Raw genomic sequence first — 14,934 nt, forward strand, 5'->3', positions numbered from 1 at the left:
GTCTCTGTCATCTCTGCGTCCAAGGTCCTGCTCGGTGACAACATAGCATTTAGTCCTCACTTCAGCACTGGGAGGAGCTTATTGGGTTCTGAGCAAATGTACATGTTTTTTAATACCAATTTTTTTATTTTTGGCTGTGTTGAGTCTTTGTTTCTCTAGTTGCAGTGAGTGGGGGCTACTCATCGTTGCAGTGCACAGGCTTCTCATTGCAGTGGCTTGTCTTGTAGCGGAGTGTGGGCTCTGGGCATGCAGCTTCAGTAGTTGTGGCTCACGGGCTCTAGAGCACAGGCTCGGTAGTTGTGGCTCACGGGCTCTAGAGCGCAGGCTCAGTAGTTGTGGTACACGGGCTTAGTTGCTCCGCGGCATGTGGGATCTTCCCGGACCAGGGCTCGAACCCATGTCCCCTGCGTTGGCAGGTGGATTCTTAACCACTGCGCCACAAGGGAAGTCCCTTTAATACTAATTTTAATGCCTCATTTACAAAATTTAGTTATCAAGATTACTCTTTCAGATTCTGTAGAGTGAACCTGTGTTTCACAAAGTCTGACTGTGGAACTGGCAGCAACAGAATCTTGGAATTAAAATATGAATCGGAATCCTGAAGCCAACAGGACTTGCTAAATGTTACACCTTTCAAACCACCTGCACCTCCTGTCGTTTAAAACAACAGCAACCCCAGAAGGGAAGAGCGCTCAGTGTAGATGGGACGTGTACTCCTCCCGCAGGGACCGTTCCGGTGCTGCCCATGAATGATCTCATTTAATACAACCACGGAATAAGCAGCGTCGCTGCCCTCATTTTACAGAGAAGGACACGGGGGTGGAGAGAGCTGGATGGCCTGGCTGGGGGCTCACAGCTGGGTGGGAGCAATGACTTGACGCCAGAGCCCCAGCCGTAAGAGCAGCTGCCCTAGTATCACAAAACGGGAGGGATTTGGGATTCTACGGCGATGGAGTCCACCCTAAGCGCTTGCTGGTGTCATAAACATACCGGCACTTGTGCGGCCAGAGTCCTGTGTTAGGGAACTGGATTCAGTTGAAGTTCAGCAGCGAGCGATGCCACAGCATCCTCACAGCCACATGTCAGCATGTTCCTGAGATGACGCGTCCATCCTTCAAGCTAGAAACAACTTGCCTACAGATTTGTTCTTGATGTCTTAGACAAGGAAAGGGAAGATTTATCAGACCTGCGCTCTAAAGAGATTTTGGATGGTTGTTGACAAGATCAATACCGATTATGTGGCTGTTTGGTGCAGACCTGACCCTTCATTCCTCCTGAGTTGGGGGTGTGATTGGCTACAGAGCCGAGAAGGGGAGCCTGGGTTTCCCTTGAGAAGTGCTCTCCCGCGGGCATGGGCCGTGCTGGGAGCTGCGTGGAGCTCGCGGGTCTCAGCTCCATACTCTATACGTAGATAAGCTACGATGGTATAGATGTATTAAGAGGATAAGTGAGTATGTGCACACACACACATGCTTTTTAAAAATTAACAAACCAGGCTATATTTCCATTCCACAATCTTAAATCCCACCTCAAGTTTCTTCTCTAAGAAACAGATTATGAAGGTATTTTTCTAGTACTGTGCTCCTTGAGCTCACAGAAACTGACATCAAACAAACTTCAGTGTTAAGAGATTAAAGTTTTCAAGTGTTCAGTACTTAGGTTAACTAAGGGAGAGGGGATCGGAGTGTGTGGACGCCCTCCTTCAAAAACAAAGAATTCAGACTTCCCAGCCCTTAGCTTTAGGCATCTTTCACTTTGGACGCTTTTCCAAGCTAAGATACTGATTTTTTTTTTTTTTTAAGTAATAACTCAGGTTGTTATTTTTAAGGGTTGAGAGGACATCATCGCTAAGATAATGTAGGTTAAATGATTTGTAGTTTTACTGTTTTAACTAAAATTTACTTTTATGATTTTTTCTTCTTAGTATTTGCTTCTTTTCATTTATTTGTTGACTTTTAAACTTTTAGATAATTCTTTAAAGATAAATTGAAGGATAGATTTTCAGGATATGTTTATAAGTAAAAGAAACACTCATGATATTTGTAAAACATAGAGGATTTATTTTCCAAATAATAATGAACAGGGTATAGCTTGCCTAGTTTTTCATCTATACTGCTTTCAAATCAAGCGTTTTTATTTGACTTTTTCTAAGATGGTTGGTTTTGAATTGCCTAGTAGATGTTCATGTCACTTCAGACACAGTATTTCCAGAAGCATTCAGAGGGAGTTCCACGTTTCTTGTATGGCTTCCTGATTCTGGCTAAAAGATGACTCAGTAAAATGTTAGGATCTTGTCCTGAGAAAGCCTGAAATTAAAACAATCCAAATAAAAAAACAGGTTATCAATGAATTGAGTCCTACACACACAAATAGGAACCTTAGTTCCTTTAAAAAGTGTTTTCTTGCTGTTTTATGGAATAGAATTGTGGTGAGCGCCCAGCATGTAGGCTCTGGAAGGTCTCCTTGTGCCCTACCTGTGGTCCATCCAGTCTGTTTAGCCCTGTGATTCCCGTGAATTTTCCTAAACCCTCACTGACCTATTTCTATTTAAATCTGTCAGTAACATGTTCTATCCATTTACTGTCTTCCCTGTAAAGTAGGCCTTTTATTTGCCTTGAAATTAACTTCTTTAAGCATGGACCCTTACTTTTTTTTTTCTGGGATTTCATGAGCACATGCTAATCACCTTTATGATTTTAGAGTCTTTCATCATAACCCTTCTATTCGGAACAATATAAACATCTGAATGATAACGTTTAATGTAGAAGCCATCCCCGTCCCCTTCTGGATGGGTTACCTGCCCTGGGGCCTCAGGGGGTGTATGCCATCTTCAGAATTGACGGATTCCAGAGTATATTTTTATAAGGATGGTAATGGGTGCTACACCAAAAACAGGTGTCTCCAGTCAAAATATTTGGGAAATGCTTGGTTAAAATTAAATACGCTTATCTCATTTCCTGGAGGCTTTAACATGCTAATAATGTACATAAAGATATTACCAGGACGGGAGAGGGGCCAGAACCCGGGGTGTCACTGTAGGCTGGCTCGTGGGACTGGTATACCTGGAAAGCCCTTTAGGAGACACTAATTTAGAGTTTGAGGGGTTGATAATGATGAAATACAGATTTTTCTTGTAGTGTTTAAGGTCCTCCATTAACTGTGCACCATTTCTAACCATTTAATATTATCATTCATCAATCCCAATCACAGTCTGTCTTCTGCACCCAAAACGATTTCCTTCATATTCTGCTCTGTCACACATACGACATCTCAGGGTTTGGACCGTGTCTTTCTTCTATTTAGACATCATATGGCCGTGCTTGTCATACTTTATTTAATGTGCATAAGGATCACCTGGGGAATCTTGGTAAGATGCAGCTTTTGATTCAGTAGGTGCTGGGGGGTGGGGGCTGAGAGTCTGCATTTCTCACAAGCTTCCACATGATACTTACCTTTCTCACACTTCCTCTTGGGTAAAAAATGTTGGTACCGAGATCTGGAAAACAGTATTTTGAAACCATTCATCATCAGATCTGTTATTTCCATTTTACACTTGTCTTATATTTAAAACGCACAAAATAGAATATTCCTCAATCACGTCTAGTTTCTGATTTTCCTTTTTTTCACACCACAGTGATATTTACTTGAAGGAAGATAGGCAGGCACCTGGTTCTTTCTCGCTTCCGGAATTCACAAAGGGCACTGCATTTTCCTGAGTTAGCAGTTCAGTAGTTTATCAAAAATATTTTATAACAAGTGAAATTCTTTCTACTAAACAAGGTCTATTAAAAGACTCCATTTTGTTTCCAGAATGTCCTGAGCATTTCTATCAGTGCTGGGAGGAATACAGTGACAGAGAAAATAGTGAAAGCTGCCATGTCATGGATTACTTTCTGTGCCACTGTGCTGAACATTTTACTTGCATTTTCTCATTGACTGAACTTCACAATAACCCCATGAGATGGGCATTTTTATCATTCCGTTTACTGGTTTAAGAAACTGAGGTACAGATAGATTAAGTAATTGGCTTAAGACTTGAGTAAGTGGGAAACCAGGATTGTAAATTTCACTTATTGAAAACTGGGATAATACCCTCCTTCCCCCCAAAATAAAAGTCCATACAGAGAACAGATATACTGAGGGACCAAGCAGAGCAGGATGCTTGGAAGGAGTTGCTGAGAAAAAGAAAACAGAAGATGTCAGAGGAAGTCTTTATGCCCAGAGGGGAGAGCGTTGGGTAACTAACTCATTTTATATAGCTGATCTTTATATTCCAAAATAGGATTTTACCTCATCTGATTCATGAGCACAGGGAGTAAATTCAGTGGCAAAAAAATCAGACGGGCTGGGGGCTTCCCTGGTGGCGCAGCGGTTGGGAGTCCGCCGGCCGATGCAGGGACGCGGGTTCGTGCCCCGGTCCGGGAAGATCCCACATGCCGCGGAGCGGCTGGGCCCGTGAGCCATGGCCGCCGAGCCTGCGCGTCCGGAGCCTGTGTTCCGCAACGGGCGAGGCCACAGCAGTGAGAGGCCCGTGTACCGCAAAAAAATAAAATAAAATAAAACAAAATCAAGTAAAATCACAAGAATCATTTTACCTGCTTTCCTAAGACCATCTCCTGTCTCTGCACCTGACATCTCTGGCAGCATCTGCAGAAGGGAAGCTCTTTCCAGCTCATCCAAAGTTGATTCGACATCTTCAGGTGCTACACAGAGTAGAAATAGATATTAGCAACTCAGCTGATTCTTCAATCACTTCTGCTCCTTATTGCCTTTTCGGGGGTACCAGGGACAAGGAGATAATACTAGAAAAACTTCAAATACTAAATTCCGGGTTTGTCGCCAGTAGTATTTTAACCGAGAAGTAGAAATGCTACAGTCCAGTTCACAAGCCGGCAGAACAGGAAATCAAGCGTGTGACTCTCATTCTGACTCCTCCTGCCCGTGTGGCCTTGCCAGGCCGTTCACTGCCTTGAATAAGAGGGTAGGGCTGAGCCATAGGGTCAGTGAAAAAGCACTTCCACTTACAAAGTGATTCTTCCTCATTTCTATTTACCTACTGCTGCCTTTTGCCTTTTGCTTTTAGACATATGGGTGGTGAAATTGGAGTGAAAGGAAAAATGAAGGAGTGGTTTTCTAAAAGACAGGATTGTTAAGGTTCTTCCTGTAAAGCAAATAGGATGGCATCACCTCTTACCTGCCTGGCCTCCAAGACTTAGGCACAATTGTCAGGAAAGAGTCAGCTTTAAAATACTCTTTAAAGAAGTTGATAGCAACAATTTCAGGGTGAAATTTGGTCAGCTTAGTGGCATAGAAGATGCATGGTAAGTGTGTGCACGGTGTGTGGGAAGTGAGTGTGAGGTCTGGTGAGCAGACTCTGGGCCCTGGCAGAGCAATCTTGGCCAGGTGCTGCAGTGGGGAGATGGAGCCTCTGGGGAGTCCTGTACTATCCACTTGCTTCACTAAGGCTTCCAAATCCTCAGCTACGACCTTGATTGGAAAGCAAAGAGCAAGCCGTTGTGGAGGCTTCTGGGCACATTCACAGTACTTCTGAAGAATATTAATGAGAAATCTATAAAATTTGGCCACACATCAATGTTTATGTCATGAAGGATCATTTATGGAGAAACAAATAAGTGGGAAAAAATTTCAGGCAAAAACTCTAATGTAAAGCTGCCACTTGTTAAGAATTTAAGTGAGGGGCTTCCCTGGTGGCGCAGTGGTTGAGAGTCCGCCTGCTGATGCAGAGGACGCGGGTTTGTGCCCCGGTCCGGGAAGATCCCACATGCCGCTGAGTGGCTGGGCCCATGAGCCATGGCCGCTGAGCCTGTGCGTCCGGAGCCTGTGCTCCGCAACGGGAGAGAACACAGCAGTGAGAGGCCCGCGTACCGCCAAAAAAAAAAAATTTAAGTGAGATACTATACTCATCTAAGTTTGGAAAAATCATAATCATGATATGTAATTTTTTGAGGATGACAGTAATATCTGAATGTTCATTCTTGGTTTCATCTTATGCTTTTCACTGTTCCTTATTTTAAATAGCAGAGATTCAATAAAGTTAATGCCCGATTTAGCCATTAAGATGACTGCCACTTATGAGTTCAGTGACTGTGGAAGTTGACTGATAGTGCATGAATTAGAGCTTGACAATTATCAGAAAGCTGCTTGAGAGAAACTTTAGAGAGTAGAAATTATAAAATCAATGGCTTAGAAGAGATTTTTTCCTTTATTAAAAAAAAATGTCTAAAGTACCACAATTAAAGACAAGTTAAAATGCTTATGAACCTAATACCCAAGCACCAACCTTTTCGTTTCTTAAACTAAATTAAGAGCTGACAGCACAATAAGTATCTGCTTGACTGATACACTTTAAGAGAATTCAACTTAGAATTGAACTGAATGAAACATGAATCAAAAGGAAAACATAAATGTACTTGGAAATCTGTGTCATCCCTAGCCCCAGCCAGTCACTTCTTTATTTTTTAATAAACATTTTTGTTTCATATAACACGTGTCAGATGATTACTTTTTAGCTTAAAATAAGATACAATAAAAATATTTTACCCTATAATTGGAACAACCAATTCTGCATTCATCCAGTTCATTTAAAATAGAAACGAAAAGCAATGATGTTTTAAATTTAGTGCCATTTTCAAAATTGAAAAAAAAAAAGAAACAGCTGATCAAAATAACTTAGAAATATAGAAGTGACATTAAATAAGCAATGTTACCCTTCTACTTTTACATTTTAGGAAGGAAAAAAAAAACCATATCCATTACTGACTCTAAGATGTGTTGTAAGGACCCTCAGAATTCTTTTCATAGCTGGGACTATTAATTTTACAAGACTCCTTTAAGAAAGAATATTCATTCTTATCTCTAACATTGCATTTAAGACCCTTGAAGACTCTTTCAAGACTGACATAAGGGAAAGAAATCATTTTACCTGAGAGCTGCAGGGGCTCTTCCCTGGAGTCAAGGACAGGAAGAGACCAGAGAGGATTTAAGCATCCTATGAAAAGCAAACAGCAGGAGACCAGCTTATACATGATTGGCAGGAGACCCAAGTCTTCCTTCTCGGCTTCTGGCTTCTGTTTGTCAGAACTCTCAACTTGCTTCTTCTTGGGGATATAGCTCAGTGGTAGAGCATTTGCCTGCAACTTGTTCCTTCTCATTCTGTGATCAGCGATTATATATATTATCCTATGACCTCATATCATCCCCTACAAAAAAATAAATAAATAAATTTATTGGCTATGAAGGCGGAAAGACAATCACTTTGCATTGATGTAATTTTTCAAAGTAGCAACTCATAGACAATAAATTTACTGTCTTGTTGCCTAGTGTACAAAATAGGTATTAAATAAAGAACAGTTACGTTTATAAATCTGGCAAAAGGAGTAACTGAGAGCAATAAATCATGAGTTAAAGAAAGGATAAGACATGAGTTGGAGTGGCCAAGGCAGAGACATGGATTTATGAGTCCTACCCAGCAGAAGTATTGTGGAGCACGGCAAGAAATGTGTTGCTTTCCTTTTCTTTAATCTTTTGTGAATGAATAGATGAATTGTCATATTGTTTTGGGGCTGCCATGCCTGAAGAATGACAATGTGTGGAATAAAACTCAAAACCAGTTATTTGTTTTTAAAAAGTGAAGATAAGTTAAATGCACAGCGAACATTCAGGCTCGAGGCAAGGTGTGTACATACACTAGGCCTCAGGTAAAACTACGAGTATAAGGGTCTTCAGAGAAGGGAAATAACTTTCCTGAAAGTTGGACATGACTCATTAAGGAGGATGAAAAACAAGCCTGAAAACCTGGCCGGTAAGTATTTCCAAAATTTCACTGCTCTTCCGCGTCCACTCTGCCCGGCGGCTCCCAGCCTGGATCGTTGCAGTAGGCTCCTTGCAAGCATCCTCAAGGCTGCACTCTGCCCACCAGTCTCATCTCAAAACAGCACAGTGATGCTATCAGCACGTTAAGTTAGGTCACATCGGCTCTTTGCTCAAAACCCTGTACTGGACCTGAACAAAAAAGTTAAAACTAAAGAATTTCTAGGAAAATAAATAAATAAATGAACACCTTCACAATCTGAGGGTAGGCAAATATTTCTTAGACATGACACCAACCATATAAGAAAAGAATGGATAAACTGGACTTCATCAAAATTAGAAACATCTGCTCCTTGAAAGATACTGTTAAGAAAATGAAAACGCCAACCACAGCTGTGAGAAAATATTCACTAAACCAATGCCAGACTAAAGACTTCTCCAGTATATGCATAAAGAATCCCAACTCAATAAGTCAGCAACCCAATTAAAAGAATGAGCGAAAGGTTTGACATGAAAACATACATCCAACAAACACCTGTACACAAACGTTCATAGCTGTAAATAACTAAAGGACCCAGGTGTCCATCAACAGGGGACTGGATAAACAAGCTCTGCTACATCACACAGTGGAATTCCACTCAGCAATGCAAAGGAACTACTGACAAACGCAACACGGACAAATCTCAGAAACTTTATGCTGAGTGAAATGAGCCAGACCCAGAAGAGTACATATTGCATGAGTCCATTTAAATGAAGTTCTAGAACAGGCAAAATGAATCCGTGGCATCAAAAAACAGTTCAGTGAGAGATGGAGGGTTGACGGTGGGGAGACAAAGAACTTTTGGGGGTAATGAAAATGTTCTAACCTTATCAAGGCAGTGGTTTCCTTGGTCAAAACTCATCAAACTGGGACTTCCCTGGTGGCGCAGTGGTTAAGAATCCGCCTGCCAATGCAGGGGACACGCGTTCGAGCCCTGGTCCGGGAAGATCCCACATGCCGCGGAGCAACTAAGCCCGTGCGCCACAACTACAGAGCCCGCGAGCCACAACTACTGAAGCCCGTGCACCCTAGAGCCTGCGTGCTGCACCTACTGATGCCCACGTGCCTACAGCCCGTGCTCCGCAACAAGAGAAGCCACCGCAATGAGAAGCCCACGCACCGCAACAAAGAGTAGCCCCCGCTCGCCTCAACTAGAGAAAGCCCACGTGCAGCAACGAAGACCCAACGCAACCAAAAATAAAATTAAAAAGTCATCAAACTGTACACTTAAAATGGGCACGTTTTATCGTATGTAAGTGATACCTACATAAGGCTGATTGGTTTTAAAGATTTAAAACCACGGTCTCCTGACTTCAGTTTCACTTCTTCCAATACCGCCCTCCCCTGACAACTCCACTCTGGCCATGCTTCCTCCTTACTACTCCCTGAACGTGCCCCTGCCTCAGGGCATTTGCAACTGCTGCTTCTCCCTCCCCTGGATTGCTCTTTCCCCAGATGTGGTGCCCGGCTCTCTTCCTCACCTCCTTCAAGTGTTTGCTGGAACATCACCTCCTACGTGAGGAATCCCCCAACCCTGCCATTTAAAAGTTGCAATGAACCCACCCCCAGCATTCCTCAGCACTCTTGCCTTGCTCTGTTTTTCCCAAGGCACTAAGCCCCCTCCAGCACATTATATATTTATATAGTTATTATACAAAGTGGGCACTCAATACATATTTGTCGAATCCGTGAATGGGGTGCCAACCACAGGTCAGGCCTTGTTGAGGGTAAAGAGCAGTGAACAAGAGGAAAAGAAGTTTCTACTCTTATGACCTTCCTAACCGGAGGAGACAGACAACACAACAGATAGATACCATGATTATTTTTTATTACCATGAAGAGGCATAAAGCCTAGTGCAGAGATGCAGCTGTAGGGCAGGTGGTCGGGGAAGATGTTGTTTTATACGGGGCATCCAGGAGGCCCCTGGGAAGGGACAGACGCCCAAATGAAGTGTGGGAGTGATAAGTTTGGAGGCTCCCGCATAGGAAATCGAGGAAGGGTGATCAGGGAAGCAGGAGGAGCACTAAAAGAAGAGTCCTAGGCTTCCCTGATGGCTCAGTGGTTGAGAGTCTGCCTGCCAATGCGGGGGATACAGGTTCGAGCCCTGGTCTGGGAGGATCCCACATGCCTCGGAGCAACTAGGCCCGTGAGCCACAACTACTGAGCCTGCGCATCTGGAGCCTATGCTCCACAACAAGAGAGGCTGCGACAGTGAGAGGCCCGCGCACCGCGATGAAGAGTGGCCCCTGCTCGCCGCAACTTGAGAAAGCCCTCATACAGAAACGAAGACCCAACACACCCAAAAATAAATAAATAAATTTTATAAATAAATAAATAAATAAAAATAAAAGAAGAGTCTCGGTGCTAGTGGGGGAGTGGAGGCCACGCTGCTGACAGGCTGGGACACTGTCCAGCTCAGGGCCCTGATACGGGCTGCATGGGGGTCACTGGTGTTTCAACAGGGCAACGACAGGGCAATTTCACACAACCTGTCTGGTGAGGTGGAAGGTGGTAGTCTTATTTCAGGCTTATCTCCTCATTCAGCCGACATCTCAGCACCTACCACGTGCCAGCACTGCCGGGTGGGGGGGGACACAGTTGTGGCCCAAGAGGACAGAGATGGCCCTCAAGAACCTGATAGGAGGAATGGGGCCACCAGAAACCACTTAGATCCAGCTCAAGAAAACAAAATGTATTGGAAAGTCACGGGATATCTTCCAGGATCTGAAGAACTGTGCAGTAGCAGTACCCAGAGTCCCACTGGGGCTGTATTGGAAAAAAAAAAAAAAGCTGGGCTTTTGATAAACCCCCTTGCAGCAGAATACCTAGGACAGCTATTTGCAAAGGAGAGGACTGTGGCCTCAACAGACATCCCAAATGGAACACATTATGGCAAGAGCTAAAATATATTTATACCCAGGAAGCTTGCTTTCAGAAATATACCTTAAGCTAATAATACCACAGAAGCAAAAAATTACCTGAAGGCGTCATCTGAAGCCTTATCTAGAGTGGAGAAGACATTAAATCGAAGGTTGCAAACTCAAGTGCATATAGAAATCAAGAGGTGATAATGTAAATGAGGGAGGCAGGCTTGGAGAATGACAATAGGGAGTAGTGGGGTCTGTAACAAAGTGGAGAACATATGCTCTCTCCAAAGGTGGATGGATTGCAGCTGCCAAGCTTGAAGTTTATAAATCTGAATCTAAGGGTTACCCATGATTTCCTTGGCCACTAATTAAAAATTTTAAAAAACAACAGCGACAAGAAAGTCCTAGCTAGCACTATGTGTTTCAAAGCAAACACATCCACACAGCATAACTCAACCTACATGCACCCAATTCTGGCCCAAATGCCCAACATAATTGATTGAGTTAGTATAGAGGTTATCAACGTGTAATTTTAGTAATCATTAACGTAGTAACTAAAAGATTATAGGAACTTGGGCAATAGAATAACGTCAACGAATCAGAACATAAGATGATTGACACTATGTGAAAAAGGGGACTGTGGACAAGAACTGTTATGTAATATAATAATATGTAATATAAAATTGAAAATAGTTCTGTGAGGGTAAAGGATTTTTTTCTTTTCTTAAAATGCTATTTTGCACATACATATAAAATATATATGTAAAAGTATATGCAGCCTATATAACATATATGTATTACGTGTGTGTGCATGCATGCATGTGTGTGTATGTGTAAGCACTCATGAGGTAAAGTCCTGCCAAGAGGTGGGGAAGCAGGCAGGCTGAGACTGGGAGTCTGTTGGTGCCCCTCGAGGAAGTTCAGAGAGGCGGGGCGAACGCCAGGCTGCTCCCTCCCCTGTGGAAGGGGCAGCCGGCCAAGCTTTGTCATTCTCTGGTGACTCAGGGGCACTTCTGACAGTTATTAGTAGTGATTTTACAGCATGGCCTAATTAAGTTACGACTCAAGCTTCAGCTCAAAAGAAAATTAGCTTCTTTCCTTCAACAGACCGTCAAGGACAATGTCACCTTGTCCCAGAAATGTCCTGAGCACGTCACTCAATCCTAACAGTCCTCCAGCAGAGCAATACGACTACACATTCATGAACATGTATGAACAGCGACCCCCTTTTTAAGAGGTGGGATTCCTTTCACTAGTCGCAAATTACCTTTGTCAACCAGAGGGGTGTTTTTTGTGTCGCATAGAAGCAAACCATTAATAGGACATGTTTTGGGTGACTTGTGCCCATGGAGCAACAGTACCTACTGGATGTAAGTACAAAAGTCACAAACTTCTTTTTAGTCTTTGTGTTGAAATTAATCTAGGTTCACCTGCTCTGCTGCCGTATTTACCCCTTCATAACACGGGCAGAACTTCTGAATATAGTATTTACATTGATTGTCCCCGCTTGTGAGGGCTCCTTGAGGAGAACTTGATGGGAAGTGACTTTGGCAAGTGTTTGAAGCCTGTTCAGTACATTCTTGGTGATGACTAACTCTCCTAATTCAGGATGAACAGTCAGGAACGGGCTTGTGCCCTTCAAATATTGCAATAGCATTTCAGTAGCCATTCTTTTAGGCCGGCCCTGGACTGTGGAAGTTCAGAATCAGATGTTCAGCTGATGTTGAGTTTGTTTCAGATGGCATGGGGTCCACTCTTATTTCTGTTCGTGTAAAAATCAGAGGTTATAGGCTCTCAGATATAGACTTAATGTATATTAATTAAAATTTTAAATTTGCCCTCATCTATATTAGTTACAGCCTTAATTTGTATTAAATTATATCTCAGGTAACCATTTTGTATAAACGGTTACTGAATGCCTGCCTTGTCGGTTGCGTGACAGCAATAAACTGTGGGACTTGAAGGCTTCTTGGCAGAATCAGGAGGGCTTTGCGGGAGAGGCAGGCAAGGGACAGGTGAGGGAACAGCCTAAACCAAGGCTTAGAGGGCGTGTCCCGCAAGTTTGCAAAAGGCTGGACACAGCTAACAAAGACCAGAGGGGTTGGCAGGACCGATCCCATCACCAAGTCAAGAAATTTGGACCGTCCTTTAATAGCCGTGAGGAGGCAATGAGGGGTTTTCAACAAGGGAGACATGTCATTCACTTGCTCACTCAACAATATTTATTGAGCACCTAGCATGTGCCAGGAACCGTTCAAGATACTAAGGATACAAAAATAAACAAAGCCTCAGAGTTTACTCCCAATGCAGCAGGTGGTGACAAGCGCCATGAAGAGCTAAGTAGGCTTAGGAGGGTGATGATGGGGGGGCTACTCTATACAGGGGTCAGCATAGAAGGAAATGAGGAGGGTGACGTACGGCCATCTGAGAACAAGAGCATTCCAGGCAGTGGGAATAGCAAGTGCAAAGGCCCTGGGGTAGGACTGGGCTATGCCTGTTTCAGCAACACCCAGGAGGTCAGCGTGGCTCAAGCAGAGTGATCAAGGGGGAAAACGTGGAAGTTGAGAACAGAAAGATGGTAGAAGGACACATCTAGGTTTTTAAGGACTTAAAACAGCTTTAAAATGAGTAGGATAGGAAGCCCATTTGGAGCACTAGTATGACAGTGTGAATTATGTTTTAAAAAGCTCACTCTGGTCACTGTGTGGGGAGGATACTGCCAGGGGGACAGGGCAAAAGCAGGGGGACCACCCTCTGGAGATGAGAACTAGAGGTGGTGAGAAGGGACAGGTTCTGCAACTATTTTGAAGGAATAGCCAGCGGGATTTGCTGGTGAATTGAAGGTGAAAGATACATCGAGGATGACCCCAAAGTTATTGGCCTGAGAACCTGGAAGGGTGGCGTCACCTGCGACTAAAGTGCAGGAGCAGGTCTGCAAGGGATGTCCAGAGTGGTTTGGACACGTTAGTATGGGGGTGCCTGTTAGACACCCAGGGGAGAGGTCAAGAGGGCCGCTGGATGCATGCAGGGTCCAGGAGGAAGACCTGGGCTGCAGACAAAACTTGGGAGTCATCAGACAGTATCTAAAGGCATCGGTGCGTGAATCACCAAGGAAGTGAAGGTGGAGAGAAGAGAGGAGGGTGCGGGCCCAAGAGCCCCATGAGGAGACATGGAGGAGCCAGCAAAGGGGCCACCGGCGGGCCAGTGAGGGAGACAAGAACCGAGGAAGAGGCCCGATGAAGACAGCGTTTCTAGAAGGAGGGAGGGATGGTCCACGTCAAAGGTTGCAGACGAGGAATAACTGGGCGGGGGGGGGGGGGGGGGGGGGATCCAGGTAGCAACACAAAGGGTCTTGCAACTTCGACCAGAGCAGTTCTGGTGGCATAGAGAGTTGAAAGGCTGATTGGAGTGGGTTCGAGACAGAATGGGGACTTCCCTGGTGACCCAGTGGGTAAGACTCCGCGCTCCCAATGCAGGGGGCCCGGGTTCGATCCCTGGTCAAGGAATTAGATCCCACATGCATGCCGCACCTAGGAGTTCACATGCCGCATGCTTCAACTAAAGAAGCCCTCATGCCACGACTAAAGATACCACATGCCGCAACTAAGACGCGGCGTTGCCAAAATAAATAAATACTTTTTTTTTTTTTAAAGAGAGAGAATGGGGAAAAAGGAAGTAGAGACCATGAACAGAAAACTCTTTTAGGGAGTCTTGCTGTGAAGGGGTGCAGAGAAATGGGAGCAGCAGCTGCTGAGGACCCGGCGTCAGGACAGAGGTGGTTAGAGAAGGACCATGTCACAGGTGGTCTTCTGGCTGTAGGCATGACCACACCTGCCTTTTGCACGTGGCGCCCTCACGTGGTGACCTATGTGGCCAAGCTGAGTGCCTGGTGCCTGAACCACTCCCCTGTCCCACCTCCACTGGCTGCACAGAGCCCACTTCCCGGGGGCCGGGGTAGAAGCAAGTGGACCCAAGGACATGGTTGTGCACAGCTCCCAGCAGGTTTGTGAGTGTGAAGAACGTGCAACAGCAAGCACAGCTGTTCACAGGTCTTTTTGGTGGTAACCAGGTTCTGAACTTCAGGATTCCCCTGGGTGCCAATTGACCAAATACTGCTTTACTATAAAAAAGCTCTTCATTCTGAGAAGTCTTTATAGTGGCTTAGTGGGCCACACCTCATCTCTTACGGTTCTCCA

At 44.4% G+C, this 14,934-nt stretch overlaps 1 protein-coding gene across 1 annotated transcript; it reads right to left on the bottom strand.

Moving 5' to 3' along the window:
* Positions 1-2,192: 2,192 nt before the first annotated feature.
* On the bottom strand, positions 2,193-7,046 carry UTS2 (urotensin 2). Its single transcript, XM_060029258.1, has 4 exons — positions 6,944-7,046; positions 4,596-4,703; positions 3,455-3,496; positions 2,193-2,314 (listed from the first exon to the last, which is right to left on the bottom strand). Exons 1-4 carry the CDS (start codon positions 7,044-7,046, stop codon positions 2,193-2,195), a joined length of 375 nt encoding a protein of 124 aa, XP_059885241.1.
* Between the last annotated feature and the right edge of the window lie 7,888 nt (positions 7,047-14,934).

The sequence above is a fragment of the Delphinus delphis genome, chromosome 1 (assembly GCF_949987515.2).
Source record: "Delphinus delphis chromosome 1, mDelDel1.2, whole genome shotgun sequence".
NCBI classification, from domain to species: Eukaryota; Metazoa; Chordata; class Mammalia; order Artiodactyla; family Delphinidae; genus Delphinus; species Delphinus delphis.